Source organism: Oncorhynchus gorbuscha, linkage group LG06, assembly GCF_021184085.1.
Source record: "Oncorhynchus gorbuscha isolate QuinsamMale2020 ecotype Even-year linkage group LG06, OgorEven_v1.0, whole genome shotgun sequence".
Lineage (NCBI taxonomy): Eukaryota > Metazoa > Chordata > Actinopteri > Salmoniformes > Salmonidae > Oncorhynchus > Oncorhynchus gorbuscha.
In genome coordinates, this window is record NC_060178.1 from 36,501,689 (window position 1) to 36,512,482 (window position 10,794).

Sequence of the window (10,794 nt, forward strand, 5' to 3'; positions counted from 1 at the left end):
TTTTTACTAGGATTAAATGTCAGGAATTGTGAAATACTGAGTTAAAATGTAGTTGTCTACGGTGTATGTAAACTTCCGACTTCAACTGTATATGTAGAATAAATGCTGTAAAAAACAAACAAGATATGTGTCCTTCGAAGAGGGGAGTTGATTGGTTAATAAAAAAATATGAATAAATAAGAAAGGCGCCTTGTATGAAAGATGACAAACAGTGACATATTGATCCCATATTGATCTTTCACACAATCAAGCTAACTGGTGTGAAATGGCTAACTAGTTAGCAGTGTGCGCTAGTAGTGTTTCAAATCGGTGATGTCACTCGCTCTGAGACATTGAAGTGGTTGTTTTACTAGCGCTACAAAGACTGCGTCAGCTGTGGATGTTTTCAGAGGGTCCCTGGCTCTATCCCAGGTTGGGATAGAAGCAATACTTTTACACAAGCTGTACTGCAAGTAGGCTAATTACAGGTCTAATATTGAAACAGATAAATGAAGCTGTCAACTCAGCAATTCACAGGTTTCAGATTTCACCCCCTTTTTAATGTTTTTCCTCTCAAAGTCAAACTAATAGAACAATAACAAAATATGATGTTCTAAGTCCATAAGAACACTTAATTAAAAGCCACCAGGAGACCACTTTTGAGGTCTGGAAAAAATCTAGGATTTTTTTGTGTGTGTGTAGTTACCCTTTAATTCATGTACCCAAGCACCTACCACTGTTGTTTGGTTAGCGATGTTTCTGTAGCACATGAGATGGAGTTTCCAAAACAAATGGCTTTCCTGTTCCTTAATTGATTGAAACCTGTACGAAGTGGAGGGATTTATGTTTATAGAACAGTACCGCAATTCATTATCAATTCACGTTTAGATGGAGTATTTGGCTGTTATAGCTTCCAGAGTCAATTCGCCCTTTAAACAGAACATGCAAGGTCCTTGGACTAAGGAGTAATGTTAGGCTCATCTCGTCCAATATTGGGCTCGTCCGACCCTAGTGCAGCTGTAAGTAAACGAATCAGATCAGCCAGGTACTGTTCATTTGAAGAACTCACCTGGAAACTGACTGGTGCTGGACTTGAAACAGATTAACTTAAAACTACATCAGCTATCTTGAAAGTAACTTAAAACGATAAGCAAAAAAACGGTTCTCCTTCAACCATTGTGACTACAAATGTAACTAGCTACAGTAACAACATGTAACTAGCTACAGTAACAGAAGTGTTTATAACGGGTGTTGTTTGAAGTATCTGATGAGGTGTGCGTTTTGTTTGCTGTCCACATACGTAACCGTTACTTTCTGAAGTTCCTTGGCTGGCTACAGGAAATAGTTTGCATGCAGTTTAGCTAACTAGCGATGTATTTTGAGTTCATGAACAAACAGCTTATTAGCTATGGAAGTTGCTAGTTAGTTAGCGAAGCTATGTAGCTAATGCAGTTTACGTGATTAGCCAGCAAGTTAGCTAACTAACGTTATTTAGTGACATAAAAAGCTAACTGAATTACAGAACTGTCTCAAGCAACCTACAGTACCAGACGCATGATTAACTCCAGACTATTTCCAAACACTGTAACTAGCTAACTAACATGAAACCTATCCGGCTGGAGAGGAAAAGTAGCTTGACAACTATTAACGTTAGCTAGCAACAGCTCCTTGATCTCACAAAAAAAACTGAACCGTACTTACCTTGCCTGGAAGCCTTTTCAATCCTCAGAGATCAATATGAACTTTCCATGGACCAAAGTACAACTGCACAGTCTTGCGCAATTGAACTGTAAGGAGTTCAACAGCCAGGTTTCAGATTTTATTTAATGCCGAGTTTTAGTTTGCTTGTTAGCTGCCGCTAGCTGATTCCACCACCAGGCAACAGCTCCACCGTCCAGCCCATCGAGCCGAATACGTGTAGCCTACACAAATCCACAGCCCGCTCGTGCCAACAAAAGGGCAACTCCAATGTTTACATCCACTGTACAGAGCATGCGCCACGTCAGTCGACCTCAAAAACCTAACAACTGAAAAAAATAGTACACTACTGCTATCTACTGTTTATTGTATTGCCCTACACTTAGCTACATAAACTTCGTTAGCTTTTTGGCCTCTTCACAAACTACATTAGCTAGCCCTATAGGTTTTTGAAAAATGATGCAAGTTCATGTCAGCCATTTCTTATCAGCACCCAAGCTAAAACACCATCAGAGAATATAGTAGACCCATTGGATAATTCTGTATCAGTTTAAATCTCATAAAACGTTAGCTAAACAAGTGCTTAACATATTGTATTTGCTCTGTAAAACAGTATGTTCCTATTAGCTGTAGTCTACTAAAGTCAAGAGTAACTACAAAGAACTGGAAGCCAATCACTACAGCACAAACTCACCTGAGGCTAACTGTCTCTGACAATAGTATCAGTTCCACAGGACGTTTTGGAATTTTGCTGCCTGGAGTAGATCACAGCAAACATCCCACACTTAGAGTGGGTGACAGAGAGACAAAGTCAATCAGAAAATGTCAAAATAAAGGTTCACGATCAGCTGTCCAGCTCAGACTAAAGAAGCACTTAAGCCTTTTCTAAGACAGGTGAGAATGAGGTGAATGGCAGAGCTGAACTGTTTTTGATCCAAATATGAACAAAAGGTCATCAAACAAACTTTTCTGGTTTTACGTGGAAGTACTTACATAAATATCATATTTCTGTTAGCCACACCCTTGTCTGTCCTAAAAAAAATGTCTGACGTATGACTCTTGCCTACGCCATATGCACAGTATGTCTGTTATGGACTGACAATAGATACAGTACAAACCACATACTATAACAGAAAAAACACCCATTTGACGCCGCTTGTATGTTCTGTACAAAACCCTTTGGGTGTGTCTGTTGTTTTTATTATTAACATTTTTCTATCTCAAAATGTAGATACCTTACAATAAGGAAAACAAATATATACATTTTTATTCAGTAAATTGTGCCATTAGAAAGTATTCACACCCCTTGACTTTTTCCACATTTTGTTACGTTACAGCCTGAATTTAAAATGGGTTAAAAATGAAAAGTTGAAATGTCTTAAGTCAATAAGTATTCAACCCCTTTGTTATGGTAAGCCTAAATAAGTTCAGGAGTAAATATTTGCTTAACAATTCACATAATAAGTTGCATGGACTCACTCTATGTGCAATAAGAGTGTTTAACATGATTTTTGAATGACTCCCTCATCTCTGTACCCCACACATACAATTATCTATAAGGCCCCTCAGACGAGCAGTGAATTTCAAACACAGATTCAACCACATAGACCAGGGAGGTTTTCGGATGCCTCACAAAGAAGAGCACTTATTGGTAGATGGGTACATTTTTTTAAAGTATATCCCTTTGAGCATGATGAAGTTATTAATTACACTTTGGATGGTGTATCAATACACCTAGGCACTTCAAAGATACAGGCACCCTTCCTAACTCAGGTGCTGGAGAGGAAGGAACTCACTCAGGGATTTCACCATGAGGCCAATGGTGACTTTAAAACAGGTACGGAGTTTAATGGCTGTGATAGGACAAATTGAGGATGGCTCAAAAACATTGTAGTTACTCCACAATACTAACGTAATTAACAGAATGAAAAGAAGGAAGCTTGTTAAGAATATTTGCATCCTGTTTGCAACAACACACTGAAGTAATACTGCAAAAAATGTGGCAAAGCAATTAACCTTTTGTCCTGAATACACAGTGTTATGTTTGGGGCAAATCCAACACAACACATTACTGAGTACCACTCTTCATATTTCCAAGTATAGTGGTGGCTGCATCATGTTATGGTTATGCTTGTAATCGTTAAGGACGGGGGAGTTTTTCAGGATAAAAACTAAATAGAATGGAGCCGAACACAGGCAAAATCCTACAGGAAAACCTGGTTCAGTCTGCTTTCCACCACACTGGGAGATGATTTCATCTTTCAGCAGGACAATGACCTAAAACAAATGGCAAAATCTACAATGGAGTTGCTTACTAAGAAGTTCCTGAGTGGTAGAGTTACAATTTTGACTTAAATCTGCTTGAAAATCTATGGCAAGACCTGAAAGTGGTTGTCTAGCGATGATCAACAACCAATTTGATAGAGCTTGAAATATTTTTTAAAAACAATAATGGGCCAATTTTGCACAATCCAGGTGTGGAAAGCTCTTAGAGACTTACCCAGAAAGACTCATAGCTGTAATCACTGCCAAATGTGATTCTCACATGTATTGACTTAGGGGGTTGAATACTTATCATATCAAGATATATATATTTGACAAATGTTAAAATGTTTCTTCAACAAAGAGTAGTATTTTGTGTAGATCGTTGGCAAAATAAAAGACAATGAAATCCATTTAATCCCACGTTTTAACACAACAAAATGCCCAAAAAGTCAAGGGGTGTGAATACTTTCTGAAGGCATGCACACACAGCATGGTACAGTCACAAAGTGATATAGGTCGCAGTTGCAAATGATAACTTGTTCTCAACTAGCCTACCTGGTTAAATAAATGTGAAATACATTTGTGTTGTAGGATGGTTTATTACAACCCCACAAAGAAAAATCACATAGTTATACATATTTTTGATCAAGTACTCTTTCTTGCCATTTTATCAGCTGGTCTTGTCGTTGTTCGTTTTGTATAGTAGAGGGCAGTGCAGAATTTCCCCTACTTTTCTGCTACATCCGGCGACGCGCTATTTACGGAACATGCGCAAATGAAAACTTTCTTTTTCTAGTGCAGCGGAGTGAAATCCCAGTCTTTGACTCCAGGCTCCTGGCTAAGGAGACAGAAAAGGCTGCAAAATGGTTAGTAAATTGGCAAAATACGTTCCTACATACATGTGTTAGACATCAACGTTTGTTGTCTGCAATCACATGTTTTTATGTTTTTGAAACTCCTTGGATGAAGATGGATTCTGTCCGGCTGCCCGGCTACTGTTCACCGGGGTCTATCAAACGTGGCCTAATGGCCGCCTTCACGATTTAATGTTTCCTTTAGCGCTGTGGAGATATAATCCCAACTATGTGTTACTTTCCCTGATAAGTGGATGTTATCTATCATGTCCCGTGACGTAAATTGCTATCGAACATGTTTGCGGTGTTGCCTAACACTAAAAGTAGCAAAGGCACGGCTGGCTAACACTTTTAGGCTAGTTAGCTGTTACTATCAGCGATGACAGGCCCAATACTCAGTGCAACATCATGTTTGATCACTTTGGCCACAAAGTGTACTTTTAAGTGCAGCATGTGTAATGTTAGGGATACGTTTTTGTGTGTTGACAAGTTGCTAGCTAGTTGGACTGACACATGCAAGCTACCTGAGGCGGCAGGTAGGCTAGTGGTTAAACCGTTGGGTCAGTAACCGAAAGGTTGCTGGCTCGAATCCTCGACCTGACAAGGTAAAAATCTGTCGTTCTTCCCCTGAGCAAGGCAGTCAACCCACTCTGCCCCGGTAGGCCGTCATTGTAAATAAGAATGTCTTCTGAACTTAACTATTTAAATGAAAAATAAGCTAAACTGTCTTCTCTCATAGGGTTTTGTGAAAGTGGTGAAGAATAAGTCCTACTTCAAGAGGTACCAGGTCAAATTCAGGAGGAGGAGAGGTAAGACTGGTTTTAGGACTTAAGATTCAAGTAAAAGTCAACTTGAAAATGCCATAACTGTCTTTATCTTTAATTTCACACTAAATACCCTATTCATTCCACTGACGCACCACCACTTGATTGACTTGGGTATCCCTGTTTTGCGTAGAGGGAAAGACCGACTACTTTGCCCGTAAGCGCCTGGTCATCCAAGATAAGAACAAGTACAACACACCCAAGTACAGGATGATCGTCCGCTTCTCTAACCGGGATATCGTCTGCCAGGTAAGATGGGATTCACATGAGAAAATATAGCTGGAATTACCACAATGGACAAAGAACTTACTTTGAACCACATACTCGTTCTCCAATCCCAGATACGTAGATAATAATTTAGCAGAAGCTTATAGCCAAAACATTTTATTATTGACAATTAATCATGTGGCCCATGTTAGTCAAACCCACAACTCTGTTGCCACCTGAGTACCATGCTTTAGTCCAGTTGGAACGGCAGTCTCAACTTCAGCTACATGACCCATGTGGTAACAATAATCAAGGAGGTAATGGGAAATGTCCCATGCCATGAGGGATTGACTGATGGGCCACGTGATAATGCCTTGATTTTCTCATGCTTGCTTGTGTATTTGCTCTAGATTGCCTATGCCAAGATTGAGGGGGACATGATCGTGTGCGCCGCCTACTCCCACGAGCTGCCCAAGTACGGGATCGCCGTGGGACTAACTAACTACGCAGCAGCCTACTGCACTGGTCTGCTGCTGGCCCGCAGGGTAAGATTTAGCTCTCATACACCCCCACTTTGACCTGATGGCGGCTGCTATAGTTTTTCAGGACTGGGTCTTATTAGCTAATGCGTATTCTATGTTTCTACCCTGATGGAGTTCGAAAAGTCATAATTTCTCTTGAGTACCCTTTCCTCAAACCTCATTTAGTCTTCAATGCCTTGAATTATGATGGACACTGTATGAACAGTTGGTGCTCAAATTGCTAAGCTATTGACAGAACTGAGTCGTGTTCTCGCTTGCACAAAATTGTTGTGTATTAGAGATTACATGATTTTGTGTAAGACATGAAAGAAAGAAGAATGTCTGTTCTAAATCTGAATTATCAAACAATCCTTTTGAAGGCGACCCTGCTCTTCTGTTCTCACTGTAAATAATTGGCAGTTGATCAGCCAAAAAGCAGCCTGTCAGTTTGTTTCGCTTGTTTAATGTTTTGCTTCAGAATCAGCTTTTGTATTTACTTTGTGGTTTGTCAGTGCAGCAGATTTGTTTAAAATGGACTTATGACTGCAGCATGAGTGGGTGCCTCGTCTCTTTAGCCACCTGTGGTAGAGTTTTCGCTCAGCAAGAAACCATGTAGTCGGCTTGTTTTAATAATACAACAGATTTCTCTAATCCCTTTCGTCTTTCCACTCTAGCTGCTGAACAAGTTTGGCCTGGACAAGGTGTACGAGGGCCAGGTGGAGGTGACTGGAGATGAGTTCAACGTAGAGAGTATTGATGGTCAGCCAGGTGCATTCACCTGCTATCTAGACGCAGGGCTCGCCAGAACCAGCACTGGCAACAAGGTGTTCGGGGCCCTGAAGGGGGCTGTGGATGGAGGCCTGTCCATCCCTCACAGGTAATTACACTTCTGTGTGTTAGGAACACATTGCTGTAGCCAGGAGTAAAAGTGCTGTCCATAATCTTATTCATTGTGATTTTAAAAGGCAAGACTGATAGATTAGTGTTCTTACTCTTGATGCATACTGCCACATGTCCCAGGTTGGTTTGTGCCATTTTTCTGTACATCACAAACAGATCTGTGACCAGGCTAGTATTTCGGGAAGTTATCAGGATCGATATTTTGTTTGATACAATCAAGATTGAGCAAATTGAAGTTCCTTCATTTGCCGAGGTTGATGTAAAATGTCCTGTTTGAAGATGTTGCTCAGAGCAATATGATTCATTGGTTTACCATCCAAATGTGTTATATGCACAGGGATCGAGGGCTCTAGTGTCTGTATTAGCATGGGTAGTGCCATTGAGGGCTTTTGAAGTAGTCACCTGGGTGGGACTTCCTATGGGTTAAGGAAGGATCACACAATTCCATCACCAGGAGGGATCCGTGAGGAATTATACTTGTGAGGAAACGTTCTATAACTGCAGGTGGCAGTAAATCGGCAACCTTAGCTTTTTACCTGTTCAAACAACACATTCTAGGTGGCAATGTGCACCCTTTCGGTTTGTTTGCCAACTCTGTAAAAGGGAAATTGACTACCTCAAAATGGAGATGCCCATGCTTTTACGCCGTAATAGGAAAGATGCAATTGTGCTAATGTCTAAGTGTATAGTTATTTCCTTGGAATTCTGCAAGAAGTCATTTTTATATTGCTTTAGTGGAACTATTTGGCCTTGGTGCTGACAGTCTTCAGGAAAAGCGCTATTGATAATATTGAATGAGCCTGGTTGTTCCGTAGCCTCTTTCAGTCTGATATTGTTGTTTGCCCCCCAGCACTAAGCGCTTTCCTGGGTATGATGCTGAGAGCAAAGAGTTCAATGCGGAGGTCCACCGCAAGCACATCATGGGCGTCAATGTGTCAGAGTATATGAGCTACCTGATGGAGGAAGATGAGGATGCATACAAGAAGCAGTTCTCCCGCTTCATCAAGAATGGCGTTGTCCCTGACAAGGTAAGTTCAACGTTCACCCTGAACCCATTGTAATGATGTATGGGGAGATTCCTGCCAATAACTGGCTCTATTAGTTCCCTTACACAAGTGTTTCTGAACCCCAGTACCCCGACAGCACACATTTTGTTTTAGCAATCGGACAAACTCCTGGTTCAACTGAAGGCTTGATTAGTTGACAAATTGAATCAGCTGTGCTTATTTGGGGCTACAACAGGAATGTGTGTTAGCTATACTCAAGGACTGGAGTTGGGAAACTGCTTCACACCACTGCTAGGTGGTATCGTCACCTGGTTTTCACTGAACCTGAGTGGGTAGTAACTACTGTTCTGTTAAATTGTTAGGCCTCATGTTTGTAAGCATACTGGAGGGGTCATATCAGCTTCTCCACAAATAAATTCTGAAGGGAATGTTATGCTGAATCCCAAAACAGTCCCTTCCCCTCAGCTCTCCATTTGCACATTTACGGGGGGGCCTCTGCCATATGCAAAAGTGTCCCAAAGCAAAGGGAGTAGTAATTGTAGGGGCCAACATGAGCCTCCAATAGTGGCTTCAACCAAGCCAGCAAGGCTGCCAGGTCGAGAGCAAAGTGCTATGCCAACGCTCACTGAGATGTTTGGAGTTGGTGCAATTTCATGTGAAGGAATGAGGTGTGCCTAATATGTTATATGCATGGCCGGCCTTTTTTGAGGCTTTACAAGCCTATCAAATGAAGTGCCCCCCAAATAACAATTTTAATGTAAAATAACAGAAGAAATGTGTTAATTTGAATTGAATGCTTGTTTTATTTAAATGTGGAACATGAATTGCATAATTCAAGTCAGGTGTGTCCTGAAGTAATGGGTTAATTGAATCCTCATCACTTTGGAAGTTGCCCTTGGTGTTGTCAGCCACATGTGACAACTGAGTGCACCAACAGCGAGTTTGTTGGGGTGAGGCCCTGGTTTAGGGTTAAGCGTTTACTTAAACTGTCACCATATTGCTCCCAACTATCCACTGCTCTCTGACCTACAGAAGTGACTAGGGGTCGACTTGGATTTCAGAGTAGGAACTGTGCTGCTTGATGATGAAACATTTGATGCTGAGCAAATTGTAGTTGGTCCTTCATTTGCCCAGGTTGATGTAATCAACGTTTCAAGATGGGGCTGAGAGCAGCACAGTTCATTAGTTTGTCATACATGTGCTAGAATGAAAATGCAACTGAAAATACAAAATGTCATCACCTCAGTCCTATCGATTGGATGTATAAATAATTAGACAATAGGGGTAGAGTAGAAACTATACTGAGTCAAGCTTGCAAGGTTTAGTATTAAAAAGGGGAAGTAGATTTTTGGCTATCCAGTAGGAGCCTTTATGGTTGTGTGTATTTGGTTGCTGGAATTGGCATTTACCCACATTATACTAATTTGTTTGCCACACTTGTCCTGCAGGTTGAGGAAATGTACAGAAAGGCACACGCTGGCATTCGTGAGAACCCAGTCCATGAAAAGAAACTTAAGAAAGAAGTCAAGAAGAAGAGGTGAGTTGATGAGCACTTTTGGCTATTTTCTATTGGAAATGCAGTGCCACTGCATTGTTGCTATTCATGTTATAATTCTATAACCTGATAGCAAACTTGCCTAGATGATCACGAACCTAATCGGTGTAAATTCTATTTAATTCTGGAAGTAAACAGAAATTCCTTTGACATTCTGTTTACTTACTGAATGGAAATTGAATTATAACATCCCCCCCAGTCATTTTCCTTCAGTATTTTAAAGCAGTTTATTGATGTGACAGCCACCCTCTTCATATTTCCTGACACTGTAAAAATTGATTTGTTAAAATGTAATTCTGAAATCCATCCCTGTTTGGTCACCAGGTGGAACCGTGCCAAGCTCTCTCTGGCCCAGAGGAAAGACCGTGTTGCCCAGAAGAAGGCCAGCTTCCTCCGGGCTCAGGAACAGGAGGCTGCCGACAGCTAAACTCTCTGGTCCTAATGATGGAGCAACAATGCTTTGTTATAATAAATATATTGGAAAAGAATGCAGCCTCTATGTTATTTGTGCATGTTTATTTATAGACGCTTCGATGAAAGTATAAAAATGACTGTTTTAAGTTACCCCTACTGTTTAGTGGCTGAGATTGTATAGTATATATATATATGGGGTTCTCAAGCTTCTTTTTTAGGCCGGAGACCCCTTTTGTGATAGCAAATTCATTAGAGATCCCTTCAATTAGAATGTGGACGGCCGAACGAACCAAGTCTAGGTCCCTGAGAAGGAACATTTTAAAGGCACATCTCTTGGCAACGGAGAGAATATTGCTGTTTTAAAGCAAATAAATTAAAATTCTACATCTTGTCATGGTGCAGTTTAAAAAATAATTTGGCTATTATCCAGCAATTATGTCATGAACTTTGCCCTTTAAGTTGTATTGTTTGTGGTATTCAAATCTGGACCTCTTGTCACCAGTTCCACTGCAGCTTTTCATTCGTCCCTTCGATTTGGGGACCGTTTTTGACCTGGGACTGCTGTTTGCC

At 40.8% G+C, this 10,794-nt stretch overlaps 2 protein-coding genes across 6 annotated transcripts in view; one reads left to right on the top strand and one right to left on the bottom strand.

The window, feature by feature from the left end:
- LOC124037896 (ecotropic viral integration site 5 protein homolog) overlaps positions 1-2,595 on the bottom strand; it is a 96,931-nt gene extending 94,336 nt beyond the window's left edge. For 2 of the 5 annotated variants that reach the window (XM_046353121.1, XM_046353119.1), the window contains exons 1-2: positions 1,681-1,956; positions 714-801 (exon numbers count right to left, since the gene is read on the bottom strand). In XM_046353121.1, coding sequence (XP_046209077.1) covers positions 714-749 — 36 coding nt within the window. In that variant the 5' untranslated portion in view covers positions 750-801; positions 1,681-1,956. Of the gene's footprint in view, positions 1-713; positions 802-1,680; positions 1,957-2,371 lie in introns of those variants that run through there. The other 3 variants (XM_046353125.1, XM_046353124.1, XM_046353122.1) reach the window with 3 other exon arrangements.
- A 2,121-nt stretch (positions 2,596-4,716) lies between these two features.
- LOC124037897 (60S ribosomal protein L5) lies at positions 4,717-10,298 on the top strand. The gene is made up of 8 exons (XM_046353127.1): positions 4,717-4,808; positions 5,536-5,605; positions 5,754-5,869; positions 6,238-6,372; positions 7,023-7,225; positions 8,099-8,276; positions 9,704-9,792; positions 10,135-10,298. The coding sequence occupies exons 1-8, from the start codon at positions 4,806-4,808 to the stop codon at positions 10,235-10,237; spliced, it is 897 nt and encodes a 298-aa protein (XP_046209083.1). The 5' UTR covers positions 4,717-4,805; the 3' UTR covers positions 10,238-10,298.
- The last annotated feature ends 496 nt before the right edge of the window (positions 10,299-10,794 follow it).

Bases quoted from the DNA above. Each gene is read 5' to 3' on its own strand.
- LOC124037897 (XM_046353127.1), top strand. The intron at 6,373-7,022 runs GTAAGATTTAGC...TTTCCACTCTAG, and splicing joins GTCTGCTGCTGGCCCGCAGG to CTGCTGAACAAGTTTGGCCT. The intron at 7,226-8,098 runs GTAATTACACTT...TTTGCCCCCCAG, and splicing joins GGCCTGTCCATCCCTCACAG to CACTAAGCGCTTTCCTGGGT.